Here is a 19,645-nt window from a genome sequence, read left to right as displayed (position 1 = left end):
TCTTTTCTGTCTGCCAAGACAGAAGACTGTGTCATTTATGCATTCAATACATGCAAAAATGAAACATTTCTGCTTCTTTCTCCTTCTATCATAACAAAAATACACCATTTCTAGTTTTAAATATGTGGATTTATTATTAATTATATAACATATCATTTTTAAATTGTACTCCTCCCAATTCTTTCTATTGGATCCGTTACTTTTGAAAAAATAAAAGTATATTTCATCCTACCAAGTTTAAAGACATCAAAACTGAAAAGCATAAAGGATATGCTGCTATATAATCTATGCAAGGAAAAACACTGCAGAAATCCAATCAGTAGTCACGTATCCAAAGAGAAGCTTTAAACCTAACTTCAAAAGACTGGAAAACGAATGAATATATTTTGAGTTAAAAGAAAACATTTATAGCCTACATATTAATTTCTAAATGATTCCCTGTTTTAATCTATTTTTTTCTAATATTTGCCAACCACAAATTCATCCCTGTCACCATGAGCAAGAAGTCTTGCATGCTTACTGCAACCAGAGAACACTTAATTCTAAAATGCAAATACTAGACATATGACAAATAAATACTGACAAGATTTTATGAAACAGCACAATATCAGGGGTTTTAACAGACTGCTATATGTGTTAAAGTAAGAGATTGTGTCTTGAGGAGATGCTTCTCAATCTAGGCGTTAGAAAGAACCATTTTTTTTTCAGGTTTCCAATTCATATGAATACTTTGTAAAATGCAACAAAAATGAAGAGAAACATAAAAGTTTTTTGTTTTTTTTTTTAAAGGCAGATGTACAAATTACAAGCCCATGAGCATCCCTTTGGATGTTGCAGCATGTTAAGTCGTTACAAAGGATTCTAATCATTCTTAATTTCTACATCTACTTTGATAGAAGCAAATGTTTCACAGAATATCGCTGACCACACTTTGATTATCACTCCTCTGTCATAAGCTACTAGGACAAAACGTGACTGAAAATGGGTCAGAGCCAGACTAGTCCCAAGTACTGTTATTTCTTACCTGGCCCACAACTGACATCTAATGGGCTTTCCTTACTGCCCACTCCCAGGGTCACAGAGCAGCCAGAGTAGGTCTGTCTCTGTTCATGGTCCTCAGGGGCTCCTCCTTGCTCTTAGAATAAATCCATAATCTACACATGGCCTAGAAGGTCCTACAAGAACTGGCCGTGCCTGCTTGTCTGATGTCATCCCTTCTCCCCTCTGTCACTGTCTTGCAAATACACATGGGCCATTGCTCAGGAAAGCCCTCAGCTTCCTCTAGGTCCAGGATCTTCCTACAGGTTGGTCCCTCTTCATGGAATCATGCATCACCACCCATCCATCCTAAAGATTAAAAATGACTGCAGGGACTTCCCTGGTGGCACAGCGGTTAAGAATCCGCCTGCCAAGGCAGGGGTCACCGGTCCAAGCCCTGGTCCGGGAAGATCCCACATGCTGCAGAGCAACTATGCCCATGCGCCACAACTACTGAGCCCGCATGCCACAACTACTGAAGCCTGTGCACCTAGAGCCTGTGCTCTGCAACAAGAGAAGCCACCGCAATGAGAAGTCCGCACACCGCAACAAAGAGTAGTCCCCGCTCGCCGCAACTAGAGAAACCCCGCATGCAGAAATGAAGACCCAACACAGCCAAAAATAAATAAATAAATAAATTTATATTAAAAAAATACATATATAAACATATATATATATAAATGACTGCAAACACATCAACATTCATCCCATGTAGTGGTAGAGTCAATGCCCCTACCTTCAAACCCAGATGACTCTGTGACCATTGTGACTAACAGAATATGGCAGAATAAATGCAGTGTTATTTCTGAATCCAGAACTTAAGCTGGCAGCTTCCACTTCCTGTCTCTTGAAAGACTCTTTCTGGAACCCTGAGCAACCACATAAGGAGTCTGGTTACCCTGAAACCATCCTGCCAGAGAGGTCAGCTGTAGGCTCTCCAACTGACACTCTAGCCATCCTAGGCAAAGTTTGGGCACACATTGTTTACCATCTAGACTAGCCTATTCACCAGCTGAATACCACCAGTGACCTCAGTCCATGCCACATGGAGCAAAACAATTACAGTCGAGCCCTGTCCAAATGTCTGATTGGGGAAAACAAAACCTGTGAAATAGGGCTTCCCTGGTGGCGCAGTGGTTAAGAATCCACCTGCCAATTCAGGGGATACAGGTTCGAGCCCTGGTCCAGGAAGATCCCACATGCTGCGGAGCAACTAAGCCCATGCGCCACAACTACTGAGACTGCACTCTAGAGCCCGTGAGTCACAACTACTGAAGCCCACGAGCCACAACTACTGAAGCCTGTGCGCCTAGAGCCCGTGTTCCGCAACCAGAGAAGCCACCACAATAAGAAGCCTGTGCACCACAATGAAGGGTAGCCCATGCTCACCGCAAGTAGACAAAGCCTGCACACAGCAACGAAGACCCACCACAGCCAAAAATAAATAAATAAAATAAATAATTTTTTTAAAAACCTCTCTATAAAACTGTGAAATATATTACAATGGTTGTTGTTTGAAGTAACTAAATGTAAAAGCAGAACAATGACTTCCCCAAAGATGTCCACATCCTAATCCCCAGAACCTTGAACATGTTACTTTACATGGTAAAAAGGACTTTGCAGATGTGATTAAGATCTAGAGATGGTACGATTATCCTGGTTTATCCAGGTGGATCCAAAGTCATCACAAAGGTCCTCATAAGAGAGAAACAGAAGGACCAGAGTCAGAGAGACAGAGGGAAATTTGAAGATGTTATGATGCTGGCTTTGAAGATGAAGGAAGAGGCCATGAACGAAGCTGGAAAAAACATGGAGTGGATCCTCCCCTAGAGACTCTGGAAGAAACACCTCCCTGCCAACACCTTGATTTTAGTCCTCTGAGACTCATGTAGGGCTTCTGACCTCCACGACTGTAAGATAACAAGTTTAGTGGTGATTTGTTACAATAGCAACAGGAAATAAATGCATTAAGTGTTAGGGTAGTTTGTTACACGATAATAGACAACCAGAACACAACTCTCCCTGCCATCACACCTCCTTGCATACCTATGTTCAAACAAATCTTTACCTTGCTAATTCTTGTTCATCATTCAGAACCTCAGCTTAAATTTTTACTTGTAGGCATGTACTGAAGAATATATTCTCAGCATGTAATTTATATCTGAGATTATATAACATCTGAGTCCCTACAAGATGAAAAGTTCCAGAAGGTGAGGTCTATTTGGTCTATTTGGCTCACCAAAGAATCCCCATTCTGCATGTGCAATACCTGGCATTCTGTAAATATTCGATGTAAATGAATACAGAATGAATTAGAATATAAATAATGTATTCGAGCAAAGGCAACTATAAGCAAGACGAAAAGACAACCCTCAGAATGGGAGAAGATATTTGCAAATGAATCAATGGACAAAGGATTAATCTCCAAAATATATAAACAGCTCATGCAGCTCAATATTAAAGAAACAAACAACCCAATCAAAAAGTGGGCAGAAGACCTAAATAGACATTTCTCCAAAGAAGACATACAGATGGCCAAGAGGCACATGAAAAGCTGCTAAACATCACTAATTATTAGAGAAATGCAAATCAAAACAGCAATGAGGTATCACCTCACACCGGTTAGAACGAGCATCATCAGAAAATCTACAAACAACAAATGCTGGAGGGGGTGTGGAGAAAAGGGAACCCTCTTGCACTGTTGGTGGGAATGTAAATTGGTACAGCCACTATGGAGAACAGTATGGAGGTTCCTTAGAAAACTAAAAATAGAATTACCACATGACCCAGCAATCCCACTACTGGGCATATACCCAGAGAAAAGCATAATTCAAAAAGACACATGCACCCCAATGTTCATTGCAGCACTATTTACAATAGCCAGGTCATGGAAGCAACCTAAATGCCCATCAACAAACGAATGGATAAAGAAGATGTGGTACATATATACAATGGAATATTACTCAGCCATAAAAAGGAACGAAATTGGGTCATTTGTAGAGACGTGGATGGACCTAGAGGCTGTCATACAGAGTGAAGTAAATCAGAATGAGAAAAACAAATATCGTATATTAATGCATATATGTGGAATCTAGAGAAATGGTACAGAAGAACCAGTTTGCAAGATAGAAATAGAGACAGATGTAGAGAACAAACGTATGGACACCAAGGGGGGAAAGCAGTGGGGGGTGGGGGGGTGGGATGAATTGGGAGATTGGGATTGACATGTATACACTAATATGTTTAAAATAGACAACTAATAAGAACCTGCTGTATAAAAAATAAAATAAAATTCAAAAAAACCCTTACATTAACACATCATCAAAAAAAAAATAAAAATGTATTGGAGCCTTAGTTTGTAAATGTACATAAAGAAGACAAACTGTTAGAAGTGTGTTCAACTAATGGAAAAAAGTGTTAAGAATAGAAAATTCTTTTAAAACTTATTATAAAAAGTCCATGAAAGGAAGTGATGGCTGCCTAGATGGGAGCTGAATGCATATTTGAGCATCAGGGAGGAAAAAAATAGCAAGGTTGACCTTTACCCAAAAATATTAACCAACAGTGAAAAAAAATCAAAGAATTGAATTTTTGATCATATCACATTCAGCAAAATTCCAAAAAACAAAAAAAACTGACCAAAGAGACATTCACACCCTTACAGAAAAAGAATCAAATTGAATTTTCTATAAATTGCCTCTTTAACATGGAAAGTTGGACAATATTGGAAAACACTGCCCCTCAGTATCTGCAGGAGATTGGTTCCAGGAGTCCCCACATATATCAAAATTTATGGATGCTCAAGTCCCTTACATACAATGGTATCGTATGTAATCCGTGATTCTCAGCGATAACCCTTGATGATATCTTGAAATATGCCCCCTCACTCGTTTTCCTTTAAGAATATAATCCTAGGGACAATTGGGATCACATAAGAAATGATGCTTCATAATCTGCATTCTTCATAAATTTTTTTTACATCATTAAACATTGTTTGCTAACATGTTTTTAATAGCTTAACAGGACTTTTACACACAAATGTCTCAATAAAATATTTTACCAACATGTTTATATTATAAAAGTTAAGAAACTATAACTACAAATAAAACTCAGACTTGTAAGGTAATTTCCTAGTGTGAAATTCCTAGATCAAAGTCCGTATACATTTTTTAAGGCTCTTGATTCACATGTATCAGCATTTTCTGATTGTGAGGTATAATAAAAGAAGTTTGAGAAATAAAATATGCTACTTGAAGATTAACAACATAGACTAACACATCAAAAGCTCTGAGAAGTCCAGCAATAAAAAAGAAACCTGTGTTGAACTTAGCTTAATAGAAAGATAAATATTTTGAACAATATATTTTCTACCCCATACGGCATGAACTACCCCATGAATGTGCTGGTGGTCTCCTTTAGCTTTATGACCACTTCTGTTTTTATGCTTTGAAAGGTTCTTCTACCCCAAGATCATAAAACAAGTCATCTATACATAATTTGAACATTTAAATCTTTCGTCCATCAAGAATTTATTTTGGCATCAGGAACACCTTATGTTCTCCATGTTCCTTTTTTTTAAAATGAGAGGCTGATTTTCCTGTTAGGAATACTGACAAGGCTTATCTCCCTTCTCCAGTTATAATGCCATCTTTATCATATCCTAAATGGCCATAGATAACTCAATCTACCTTGAGCTCTCTGTTCCATTACACCAAGCTCCACCATACCACACTTCTTAAATATTTGTAAATGCAGAAAATATTTTCGTGACACTAAGGAAATGGTACTTTCATTACTCATTTCCAAAATTTTTCTTGCATATTCTCACATGCACATGTATGAATTCAACAAATGAGTTCCACATATAAGTAATTCAACATCCATACGCTAATACATATGTAATTGAACTGAATTCATCATGCACATACGGTAGGTACATATAGATGTTGGATTTATTCTTCTAGGTTAAGAAAGTAGAAGTTGGTCAAGTTTCAAAATTAAAATCATATTGGGGGACTTCCCTGGTGGTCCAGTGGTTCCGAACGCAGAGGATGTCGGTTCGATCCCCAGTGGGGCAACTAGGATCCCACATGCCGCGAGGCAACTAAGCCCACGTGCCACAACTAGTGAGCTTTCGTGTCACAACTGGAGAGAAGCCCGCGCACCGCAACAAAGAGCCCGCACACTGCAGCGAAAGAGCCCGCGTGCCACAACTAAGACCTGATGCAGCCCAAAAATAAACAAATATATATTTTTAAAAATCGCGTTGGGATTTTCATAATAATTATGCTGAGTTCATTTAGGGGAGACTTTTCCATACAAAGTCCTCCTGTCCCAGAACAAGGCTGGATATGGAACTTATGTAAAGTGACTGTGATTAAGCTGACGAAATTAAACCAGCTAATATGCAGAGGGACTCACACTGAATATAATTTTTAAATTCAATCCGCATGACCAACACATGAAGTAGATAATATTATTATTCCTGGTTCACAGAGAAGAAAATTAAAGCTACGTAACTTGGGTCACATATATATGGGGAGTTACAAAATCACAAAATTTTTGTTGTACAGGTTTTTTTCCCCTCTCATTCAGATTAAAAGAAGAGTTCAATCTCCAACTTCATTTTCCAAATACATCCATTAACCAGAATTTAGCTCTGTAAATCTCTGCGATTGGATGAATTCACTTCCCAATCTCCATCCTGACCAGTTCCAATCCAGCAAGACAAAACATCTGAACTTTATAGTTTCCTAGTTTCTAGGAAATAGAATATAGCTGGCAAAAGATAATCTGAGGTCAAGGTTGGTTCTAGGATAATTCTTTTAAAAAAAGTAAAGAACAATATTATTTTCTTTTTTAGGAATGGTTTTTCTAACATTTTCTTCATAAGAAGTCAGTGAACCCAAAGAATATGAGCACGTTTGTTAACTGGCCAATTCAGCCATATTTTGTGCCAATAAAATGAAACTTACTTCTCCAATTTCATCAGTTAAAGAACCACAGGCTCTAATTTGGTACTTTGAGATGTCAGTAAATGAAGAATTGAAACAATTCAATGTATTGAGGTTAAAAGAGATTAAAAAGGGATTTAATAAAATTAAATTGGTGAGGGGAAAGAACATATTTTCCTCGTCCCTTAAAATTGAGGTTGCAGGGAGGGGTGCTGAATAGCCCTAGAATTCTTAGATTTCTAAGTTTATTTCATTTGCTGATCTAAAATGTTAAAAAACTTTCTGAGAGAAACTGGTTGTTTATAGAGCTAGTATTCAGACAACTTAACCTTTTGGTTTAAAATAGTAAAACATATGAAAACATAGAAACTAGACATATCTTCTGTTCTATCTTCCTTTCAACATGCCTATTCTGCTCTAAAAAGTTGTTTGTCCCTTTAACACAAAAGGCAACTGAAAACACATTGATGGCAAATATTCCCATGATGTGCCTCAAGTTTCCCTAAGCAATAGCATTACTCTTTTTTCTAAAAAGTAACTATGCTTCTCACAGATTACTTTGGTTTTGCACAGCTTTTGTCGGTACGGTCTTTATGACTACAGTTGGAAAGTTAATCAAGAGGTCTACTCCTCCTTAAAATCTTGACTAACAACCCAGTCATTCATTCAATAAACATGTATTAAATGCTTATTACATGTCAAATACTGTGGTAGCCACAGGGCATACAAAGCTGGATAAAACACAGTTCTTTCCTCAAAGAAGTTCAAGCTAGTGCAGGAAGGACACCGTGGAGGTATGAATTGAAGCATATACAAAATGCTTATGCAGTTGACAGCTCGATTGAGCTGTAGCTCATTACTTGTCACTGCTACAGAGCATGCATATCTGAGCATATTTGGAGATCTGATGGGGCAGGCCCAACAGAGGTGATAGGTTTGGTTGCTGAGTAGTAGAAAACTCTTAGTAGCAAATGAAATTTCATACTATAAGAACATATGTATAGAGCAATGATTTATAATATACAATACTATAAATTGGTAAAATCAGTGTATACTGTTACTTTAAGAAATACTTTTACCCCTGCTCTAACTTTACTCAAAGTGAGCCCACAGCAGCAGGAACCCCTTGCTTGATTCCCAGATTTATGTCTTGAATATATTTCTCCACTAAAAGGCCCCAGACTCTTTGGGGCATGACTTATTCTGTGTCTTGGGCGGAAGAAAAGAAAATAGGATGGACATTCTTTTGTGGCCAGAAAGCAAGGATGGTTTTATAGCATGAAGGACAGGGCTGGAAGGGCAAAGGAGACGCTTAAAGGTTTTTCACAGAAGTTGTGAAAAGCCAAAGATCAAAAAGATCCACTTTTTGATCAAAAAGAGAATAATAATTATTAATAATCAGAACAAAGTGAGAGTTTGTAATTAGAGTCAAAAGAGAAAAGGTAATATAAGTTGCATAAGCCACTATAAGTTATATAAAATACTGTTATATACAACAGAAGATAAACAGAATAGAATACTTAAATTTGGGCTAATGTTAATGGTAAGGGAGTGTTCGTTGACGGATTCTTTAGAAGTTGGCTTTAGTTGTATCTGTGTAAGTCGAGTGACTACAAAGAAGGCAAGTGAACAGTCTCAAGAGTGAGTCCATCACTGATTTCTCTAGGAAATTCCCTCCCTCCAAGAATTTTGTGAGTTTGCTAAAGACTGACTAGCGATTTTCAGGGACACAGGATAGCGTCACTTTGGGCACCACTACCCCACAGGTTGTTGGAGTATCTCCCCAGCTCCACGATTCCTTCTTCTTCCCATCATCTCCCTCTTCCCTCCCCTGGATTCCCCCTGTGTCTCCTTCCTCTGAAGCTCAGAATCTCTACTGTGCAGAGGAACCTAGCTTTCTAAAGCCCACATCGGGAAACTCACTCAAACACATGCAGTTATTTGGAAGAACAAATGTCCTCCAGTGTACCAGGTGGCCAACCCCACCCTGGAAGGCAGAAGTAGTTATAAACAGCTGAAAACTCCCCAGTTTTATTTATAATTATTGACTGTATTACTACCTGCTTCCCACAGACTGCATCCTTATAACAATTCTTCAATCGCCTCTTAATGATCACAAAGAATTTCTAAATTACTTGTATATTATTCCCTCCATAATGTGGGTTTTCTATATTCTTTAGGAATACATAGAATGTAAAGGAATGTCCTTTACAACTCAAGTGCTTTTCTCTCATTTATTAATCAGCCTAACAGCCTTGGGAAGTCAGGGACTTCCTGAGGAAGTTAGTTTATCCTCAGGAAGTTATTTCCTGGTCAAAGAGGAAGTAAACAGACATGTTAACCAGAGTTTTAAGGTCAGATTCTGTCCATGACTGTAAAGGGCAAATATTTCCAACATCAGGATATGTGCCCTAAAACGTTGGTTCCCAACTTCCTCCATATTCTTTCTTTGCCTGAGATGAGCTCAGAAGTTGGTTCCTGAGTGTAAAACCTTCCAAATAACCCAAACAAAGAAGGTGGGTGCACAGTGTCACAGAATGATAGCCTATTTGTCACTGACAACCCCAATTATATGGGATCCACGGAAAACCTAATACAAAGAATGCGCAGTCACTCCATAACTAACCGTTTCAGTGAAAGAGTGGGTGTTCAACGCACTTTTTGACCCTATTCAACGCTGCCAGAGAAAGGTCTGTTCAGAAGCCTCCACTTTCCCCCACGTAAGCCCAAATGGATTTTTCTTCACAATCTAACATGCCATGCTGTATCACCCTCTCCACCCTCCACCTTCTACCCACACAGCAAAAGCCAAGTCCCGGGTTCCCAGGATGCCTTTCCCAACTCCTCCAGCTATAGCACTTCTTCAGATCACTTGCTGGGACACAATCCCATACTACCCCAAACTACTATTTAACTGTTTCATAAGTGTTTATTTCCCCCAGTAATTGTGAAAGTTCTGGAAGCAGTGGATCTTGTCATAAAATCGAATCCCTCAAGGAACCAAAACAGCTAATAGCAATATTGTGAAGGATGATTGTTTATGGCGTTAGAGAATGATGGAGACTCAAGAGCTGCAGGTTGGATGTTCCACTTAAATCCGTTAAACCCAAGGTTAGTTTTGAAAATTCTTCAGGCAGAAGAAGGGTAGGGATCATTCTCTGTGCTACCAGTTTGTGACTAACATACATTTTGTAGCCCCCAATCAGGGCCTAAACAAATGTATCTGAACCTAGATTACATCCTTTTATAAATTCCCATCTAGTTAAATTACTGAAATTACTGATATCTTAAGAATGATCCAAGCTTTTATTACAAACACACTTAGTTGTACTTAGATGAATCAGAATGTCTATAGTTGAAATATATTGATTATTTGAGTGCTTTTTTACAAGTTACAAGATGTAGGTGAAGGAAACAAACATAGAATTTTGCACACGAGATTAGAATACTGAAGATCTGAGAAACTCTGGCTGTCTCAAGTATTACTTTAAAATGTCCTTAAACACACAACACATACACACACACTCACAGAGAAACTTAATTTCCTTCTGAGACTATTAAATGACATTTTTGCCATTCTGGATAATTCATTTGGGAAGATAATTCCCTCAAGAAATTAAACTTATTTCTTGAGTCTGAGATGGTATTTATAATTTCAATGTACATTTCTAGCCTTACATAACCATTTTCTGGATATTGAGTTGATGAGCTTTCCTCTGCTTAAACTAACCCTCAGATGCAAATGTGACTTCCTTCTTAAACTGGGCACATTAAATCTATGAAATGTTCAAATCGCCAGATGTAATTGGTGCAGTTTTTCAAAAGTCACCTAACTTACAATTAAGCAGTCGCTTCAACCATAAAGGAAATTTGATCAGGAAGCAGTAAGGTGCTAATTTAATTACCAAAACACATTAAGCTTCAAAGCTAAAGCCTTGAAAGGCATTCCTAAATGATTCTGAAATTTTAGAGATAGTTAAGTTTAAAATTTAATTTTTAAAGGCAAAACAAAGCTCTATAATAAGCAGTCATCACCTTCCTCATATACTGAATAAAAGTTCCTAAACACCAGTTTTTGATTTTGGAATCTCTTCCTCCCCATAAGGTCCTCCACCCTACCTTCCAATTTGGATAAATGTCATTTTATAACTATTTTATTTATTTATCTATCTATCTGTGCCGCACAGCATGTGGATCTTAGTTCCACGACCAAGGGGCGAACCCGCGCCCCCTGCAATGAAAGCGCGGAGTCAACCACTGGACCGCCAGGGAAGTCATCCCTTTATAACTATTTCAAAAGAGATTTCTTCAGCGTCATTTTCTTTCTCCAGTTCTTTATATTCCTCTTCCTATGTTATCACTCTATTTGCTCCTGTGTCGTAGATAGAATTTCATTCAACTGTAATAGACTGCTTCAAGGTACATTTCCATTCTTCCAAGGCACATGGTCTGAGATTGGTATCTACCACTTGTGTGCATTTCCAATTTAAGAATAATTCCATGGCTCAGTTTTAAAGGGAAAACAAGCAATACAACTATTCAGTACTTTTATATTACATACACTATAGACCCCATATCATGATTAACTTACATATCAATTTCAAACCCTAACTCTGTCTGGTGCAGTCTGTTAAGGGCACAGTTATGGTAACCGGAAAACTAAGCCTTCAACAGTGCCGTATAAAAGCAACTTGGAATGTTGACTTTTGCTTTCTATAACTGAGGATTTGAAGTCATTTTCTAGACTATACATGGACACAAAAGTGTTTCCATGCAGAATATCAGCAATCTAGACACGACTATGAGTTGGCTTTTGAAAAGGTACTTCTCATAAGTACTTTCAAAATATACTTTGATATAAACTTATAACAATGACTAGTATGAAATTCTCATTACTTCTGCATGACAATTACAAAACAAGCATTAAGAATAAATCTTAGCACTCAGCACTCAAAGCCTATCTTTGCTACTCACCAGTTTTACATGACTTTGGGCCACCCTGATTCTTCCCCAGTTTCCCTGTTTTCATCTGCCAAATGGAAACATTTATGCCTACGTCACAAGAGAAGTGTGACGATGAAACAAAGATGAATGGAATAATGCTCATGAAAGTACTAGTAAGAGCCTGAAATAAGTGTCCGAGAAATGTCTGTTGAATTTGTTGGATAGTCAAAAAGCCTTTTTGGGAAACAGAATCTACCTTGAGTTAAAAGCATCATCTTTCTCTTCTTGAGTGATTCATGTGAATCTTGTCTGAGGAGTACATTCAAGAAGTAAAAAGATAATATAAAGAAGACAAAGAGAATAAAAGCAAAGCCAAATGCCTGGACATTTTAAAAATAACTCTATTTAGAATTGGTCTAAATTGGACACCGAAAACATGAGAACCCAGGACTGTATAAATAAACTGGTGATTTTAGGTTCACGGAAAGAATATCACCTCAAATTCTTCATAAATCAACTCATTTCGGATGAAATATTTTAAAATGAACTTCTTTCAGGGAGTTAATTAAACGGGCAATTTCACAAAGTAATGTTATGCTGATCTACTAAAAGGCTATTTTATAATCATGAGCTGACAAAGGTAGTGTCTCCATCTCTGGAAGCGAATCTACTTAAGTAGGTTGAGATCCTTTTGCCATTTGAAGCAGCTCCCCTCCTCCCACTGGAAGGACTGATCTATTGGGGCTCAACAGTCTTTCTCAAACTCTTCCAAACAGCCCGCCTCAGCTTTGCAACCAGCTCAAAATAGGCAGTGAGAGATCGGGTGCACAAATGAGGGTTAAATAAACAGCTTCATGCTCCAAAGGCAAAAGCTTTTTTAAAAGGTTATGCTTTTTTCTAATTGGACCATCTTTCACCAAAACATTACTGTGTCGGACTCCTGCTTGACAATGTATTAGGTGTGTAATCTTGAGCAAATCTCTTCAGTTCTCTGTGCCACAGGAATTTCTTTGTAGAACGACTGCAGTAGATCAGAAAATTGCCAAGGCTTTTTGTAGCTCTAAAAATTCTCGGATTCCACGGTTGCTCGGCTTGATAACCAACATGGATAAACAGCCATCACACTTATAAATTGTGTTGTCCATGAGTTCAGTATCTAAACTTGAACATGATTAAAGAGCAGCTGAGTGAAGCTGACTCTTCATCAGCCACAACTACATCTGGCCTTTGAACTAACCACTTCATTTTCCCCCAGCTCAAGAGAGGGCTGAGTTGTTGAGATACCACCCTTAAAGCCACACCCTCATGCCCACCGGGCCCACCCCCACCCCCCCCCCCCCCGGCCGCCCATTTCATGAAAGAAACCTAAGCTCAGCTTCCTATTTCTAGGAAGCTTCTTCATGATCTAACCTAATCCAACCGATTCTGCTCACAGCTGGACATGACTTTCAAAGAGCTGAAGGTCAAAGGCCATCCTCTCCAGTACAAGAGAAAACACCCTGTGGGTGAGAAAGACAGAAAAAAAATGGAAGAGAAAGAATAGTAACACAACTGGAAAGAATTAAGCTATGGTTTATGATGTTGGAATGCAGATTTTGTTGGGGAAAAAATGGAAAGTTCTCCAGCTTTCTACACTTGAACCCAGACCCCCTACAGTATCAGGAAATCAGGAACTTAAACTGTCACAAGAAATATAATGGGTCTTAAAGAAAGCCTATACCTTATCAGAGAGAAAGCACTGCAGGCTGCCAATTGCTTGAAAGGGGTGTGGCTTTAGAGTCACAAATTAAGATGCATGAAAGTTTTGCATGAGATTTTGGAACAGAACACTACCATCAAGTAAAAAATGCCATTCTCTTTTGGATTAAAATCAAATTGTATCATCATCTGGGCCCACCATCCTAGGGGAATAGCCTTATGACCCGAAGCGGATCATACGCTGCAACTTTAGATAGCAAAGACATAAGCCCTTAGCAAAAAATCCGACTTGGAGGGAATAAATGTGATGCCTCAGCCATTAGGGTTGGATGCTAACATGTTTAAAACCTGAACTGAGGTTAGCAACTATCTAAGAAAAGCTAAAAAATAAATTAATTAATTAAAAGGCTGGGAAATCTGTGGGTCTATAATCTCTCCCGTCTTCCAGAGCTTCATGGGAGAATATGCACGTACCATGATAGGTCAACTCTGCCAGGGCACCACATGCTGGGCTATGAACCCTCCTGGTCCAGGGATTTGTTATGACGGCTTTCAGGCCAGTTCTGGCCCCAAGGCCAGAGCATCTCAGGAGAAGCTTCCAGCCTCCAGCCCTGCACTTTGTACTGGCCAAGACTCAGCCTCTCACCTCTCAGAGTTGGGAGGTGGCATATTAAAAGAATGGTTTGTGATGGTTTAGATATAAGTCTGAAGGTCAGGCGGCGGCTCCCCAAAATCCTTTTTTCATGTGTAAAATTCAATGAGTTTTAGTAAATTTACTGAGCTGTGTAACTATCACCACAATCCAATTTTAGAACATTGCCATCTCCCCAATAAGACAGTTAATCACCGTCCCTGTTGCCAGCCCCAGGTTAGCGCATGTTGTGTGTCCTTCCCTTCCCTCCACTCCCAGGTCCTCAGTTTATTTCCCAGCATACGTTGCATAGAGTGGTTACCCACGTGTTTCCCAGTAAGAGACAGTGCCTGGGCCATCAGCTACCCTGTGGAGGTTGGACACAAATGCACACATGTGCACACACACAGACACACACACACCACCACCCAGGGAGCTGACATACCGCCTCCTCATCCAGCCCCTCAGGGAGAAGTCCAACACTGTTCCAAAATGCTTCCAACCCAGCTATTACAGGTACGCTCATGGTTTTCAAAAGCTGTGGGAAAACAATATTATCCTCCACAAAAGATAACACGTTTAGAACTCAGTATCACTCAGACCTTTAAACTGAGATCCTCCCTGTGCTTCTTGAAGACAATACCCATGAATTCAGAGGTGAAAAATCCTAAGAGGATCCAAGAACTGAAGAAAATAACCGTAATCATACAGCTTCCAGAAAGTCAGGCACACCACTTACCCAATATGCTTTTTAACATCAAAGGTTAAATATAGTCCTAGAAAACAGTGGAAAGAGAATCAAAGAAGCATTTTTAAATGTGCTCTTGTTTAGCGTGTGTAAGAAATCGGTGTCCACCTTCTGTTTTCTTTTGTCAGTGTGTTGCATACAGTGGTTACCTAGGTGTTTTCCGGTAGGAGGAACCATTAATGCCATCAGGTAAATCCACCTTGTGGAGGTCAGAAGATGTGATGCCCTGACTGCTCGTCCTGAGAGGTGGACCTGGGCTCTGTCATCTGTGCACTGAGAAAATGAGCACTGGCTATTATGCTTCTATCTGGAAAAACTAGACCCCATAATACGAGACCACTCTGTGGCAAACAACCCTGAAACACATTTTAATGTAACTAATACCCACATCAAATTCATTTTTTAATATTGTAAAATTTTCATTGAAAAACAGTGGCAAAATGGATTCATGCAAATAAATAGCAAATCAACACATTCTTTAAAAAATTTTTTAGATAAGCAAAAAATGGATCGCATCTTTCATAACGACGAGGTACTTCCACTTAACGAGTTCAGAAAAAACTCCGTATCAATTTAGCCCAGTTGCTAAAAATTCTGTTTCATATGAACATCACACATTTTCCCATTTTTCTCTCCTGAAAACGCACTGTGACCAAAATGTATGAAACACTGACTGGGCCTACACCAAAAGGATCTTCCTAAGAAAATGGCAAAACAAAAATGAAAAAATTTTTCATAGTTTTATAGTTTTTTTTGAAGCATAAAAGCAGACATTTTTAAAATGCATGAAATCCCATGGCCCCTTCCCCCAACCTTTGCAACAGAGCTCATATATTTTTGTATTTTCTATTTTTGAAAAGGAGAAAAAATATTAAGAGAACTTAAATCCGGATAGGGAAACCCAGAAGAATTATTTCACATACTTTTAACTTTCTATTTTCACAGCCACTCAAATTAGACAAATTACTGTGACAAGCGTGACTGTAAAATAATGGTGGAAAGAAGTGATAATCTTACAAAACACAGATTTCTGATTAGAGCAGATCATAAATCAATTAAATTGAAGTGATTTCCACTCTGGCTTTTAAGAATCAAAGCAAAGGTCTAAAATCAATTTACCCGATCTGCACATTACCTTAACTGAATTTCAAGAATGATCTAATCCCCATATTTGAATGGACAGGCACAAAATTAAAGCTGGATTGCTACCTGATTCTTCACTACATTAAGGAGAACACTCCAATCTGTTCTGCCGCAGAATGCTGGTAAAAACAACGCTAAGGCACTAAACACAAGGGAATACAATCCAGTTGTAAAAGCTATTTATCCATCAGTCTGGGGATAATTAACCCAGAGAAGATAATTCTTATTTGAAACACACCAAGTCAAAGAATACCCAAAGAGAAGATACACACAACAGAAGTAAAGCATCATCATTAATGCATATCCTGTAATGCAGATCAAGAGCAATCGAACAACTGAGATGACCAACACCAGGCTCTGAGGGCGTTTCCCGATATTACAAGCAGCAGAACTTAAGCCTCTGAAACAAGGACTGGAAATGTTGTTTCCACAACACCCTGCACACTAGGAAAGTAGGCTCTATACAGTGTCGTGAGAAAATCAGCTGACACCTCACAAGTCTTTCATTATAAACGGCATTCGTGTCTTCCATGGACCTTCATTCAACAATTCGTTTAGAAAGAACCCTTCCTCAGAAAAGAAGTCATTTAAATGTGTTTCACATTAAAATAAAAGGAGCCGATTCCATAATTGGGTCAACTTTCCACTAAATAACTACAATAGAAACAATGATTTCCACACTCAAACGAGTAAGTAATAACTGAAAAGCTTCTCAACTATTGGGAAGCAATTAAATTCCAACACGTGCTACTACATATAGTCAAATTCTTTATCAAGAATATCAATGCAACCAATCTTTGTTCTGACAAGCAGGACTTTTCACTTATTCTTTAAAGAATCAAACAAACCTCTTTTCCTACTCCCCGGGTATTGGTGACTAGTTCAGGTTCTACAAATCACATGACTATAACCTTCCCATTATCAAAATCCTGAATTCCAGGTGTGCCTATTTTGAAATTTCTTGCAGGAACTTTCAACTGCAGCACAAAGATTTTACAATCATAATGTTTTCCATACTGAAAAACAAGCTATGTCATTCACAAACACTTCCCAAAAGTCAGCCTGTTATATTTTCACAAAATAACAGCATTTACCTTAAACCGCATCAAAACAACTTTAGTAGACGGTGACAGCAATGCAACAAAAAAGAAACCTGGGAAAACCTTGGCCTTCTCGTATTTAAGAATCTCATATGCTTCCACTCAATAGAACAGAACTGAAACTCACACCTTTTACGTGTCTTCCAAACACAGCCAATACTGCGACCAGAGGGCAAGAGATAATGAAGAGCAGATGCCTACCTTCACTGGTAGCCACATTCTTCTGGGCTTGGGTCGGCGTGTGATCTGTACTTGAACTCACGTCGGATGAGATGCTTGAGCTGCCTTTGCCTAGAGAAAACAGGAACGAGCAGCTTTTGAGTTTTGTAATTTCAGAACTGGACCGTGCCTTGCACTCCATCCCTTACCAAGCCGTATCACTTGTTTCCAAGAAAGAAGCCATAATACCAAGAAAGGAGTTCATTAGGTTCCTTGCTTTAGGCATTAAATATCTTTTGGGAAATATCTGACCCATGTCATAGTAGAACTAAAGCCCTATTATAATATGGCTTGACTATAAACTCAGACAAGATTATAAAACACAGTCAAATATGATAACGTAATCTTGTTTTGGCATACATGTGGATCAGAGAGTCCATGCGGGAAACACATCTACAGTATTAAGTTTTTCTTTGCAACTATAAACTATACGTTTCCTAATAAAGGATTAAGACAAATCTAAGAATGAGGCATTATCCAAGGAGCAAGAGCCTGCTGGCTCCAAACAGCTGCATCACCTTAAAAAACAAATTCCCTGCTTTAATGAGTTCTTCATTAAAACGAACAAAAAAAAAGACCCACTTTGTTTTTCTAATGCAGGACTTCTCAAATGGGGGCGCCTCTCCCTCAAGTGGACATCTGGTAATGACTGGTGGTATTTTTAATTGTCACAACTGGGGAAGGTGTGCTACTGGATTCTAGTGGGTAGAGGCCAGGGGTGCTGCTCAACATCTTACAATGTATACAACGGCACCTCATAAGAAAGAATTATGCAGCCCGGAACATCAATTTGCTGAAGTTGAGAAACCCTGGTCTAAATAACCTCACCTCAGCTCACAACTGAGTCTCTACTCTTCTAAATTTTAATTTGAACATATACATTAATATTGCAGACATTCTCCAAATGCACATGAAAGTCTACAAGTATGAACCACACTCACTGCCTCGGGAGGGAAGTGCCAATGACCATGGTGGATGGCATTCTAAGATGATCCCCATGGTACCTGCTACAGGCTGAATGTTTATGTTCCCTCAAACTCATATCTTAAAACCTAATCCCCAATGCCATGGTATTAGGAGGTGATTAGCCTTTGGAGGTGATTAGGTCATAAGGGTAGAGCCCTCATGAATGGGATTAGTGCCCTTATTGAAGAGACCCCAGAGTGCTCCCTTGCCCCTTCTACCATGAGGACACAGGGAAAAGATGGCCGTCTACGAACCAGGAAGCAGGTCCTCACCAGACACCTTGATCTCAAACTTTTCAGCCTCCAAAACTGCGAGAATGAAATATCTGTTGTTATAAGCCACCTAGTCTATGGTATTTTGTTGTAGCAACCTGGACAGGCTAAGCCAGTGTCCATGCCCTTGGTAACCTGCTCCCCTTGTGTATGGATAGAACTTGCAATTTGCCACTAAGCAACAGGACATGGCAATGGTGAGAGGATTTTGCAGATGTAATTAAATTTCCTATGGCATTAACTTTAATCAAAAGGGTGATTATCCTGGGTGGGCCTGACCTAAATACATAAGTAAACCCTTTTAAAGAGCCTACAGGAGAGAGATCCTTCCTACTGTTCTTGAAGAAGCAAAACACCATGAGTTCCACAGCTGCAAGGAAATGAATTCTACCAATCCCACATGAGCATGGAAGAAGACCCCAACCTCAGATGAGAAAGCAGCTCTGGTCAACACCTTGACTGCAGCTTTGCAAGATCCTGAACAAAAGACCCAGCTAAATCCAAGCCCAGAATTGTGACCCAAGGAAACAGTGAAATAATAGATGTATCTTGTGGTAAGCCGCTGCTAAATTCATGGTAATTTGTTATGCAGCAATAGAAAACTATAACAGTCACCAACCAATTACATCCCAGATGAACTCTTTTCACACCACAAGTTATGATCTAAACTCTTACATTAAGCTGAGAAACACTGTTTTCCAATAGTCTTCCCTGCACAGTGTACACACCCCAGTTAGGCAGAGTGAGTTTATAGTCTATAAAAAGGACAAAGTAGAAAAGCACAAATGGGCTTCAATTGAAAGAGCTTCAGGATTTTGTTTGCTAATGTTGAGAGTAATGGAATAATCCAAGTTCACGGGCGATATCACCGGAGCAGTGAAATTCAATGGCTGTTGCTTCTTCTCACCACTGCTCGTTATAACTTATGGCTC

The 19,645-nt window shown here is 39.0% G+C and overlaps 1 protein-coding gene across 2 annotated transcripts in view; it reads right to left on the bottom strand.

The window, feature by feature from the left end:
* The window catches only part of FBXL7 (F-box and leucine rich repeat protein 7), a 418,013-nt gene that overhangs the window by 285,960 nt on the left and 112,408 nt on the right, over positions 1-19,645 (bottom strand). For both annotated transcript variants that reach the window (XM_036849217.1, XM_036849218.1), the window contains one exon: positions 17,458-17,547. In XM_036849217.1, the coding sequence (XP_036705112.1) occupies positions 17,458-17,547 (90 nt within the window). The remainder of the gene's footprint in view (positions 1-17,457; positions 17,548-19,645) is intronic.

The sequence above is a fragment of the Balaenoptera musculus genome, chromosome 3 (genome assembly GCF_009873245.2).
Source record: "Balaenoptera musculus isolate JJ_BM4_2016_0621 chromosome 3, mBalMus1.pri.v3, whole genome shotgun sequence".
Taxonomy (NCBI): Eukaryota; Metazoa; Chordata; class Mammalia; order Artiodactyla; family Balaenopteridae; genus Balaenoptera; species Balaenoptera musculus.
The sequence above is the reverse complement of the archived record's forward strand: the minus strand, read 5'-3'. Positions and strand labels throughout refer to the sequence as shown.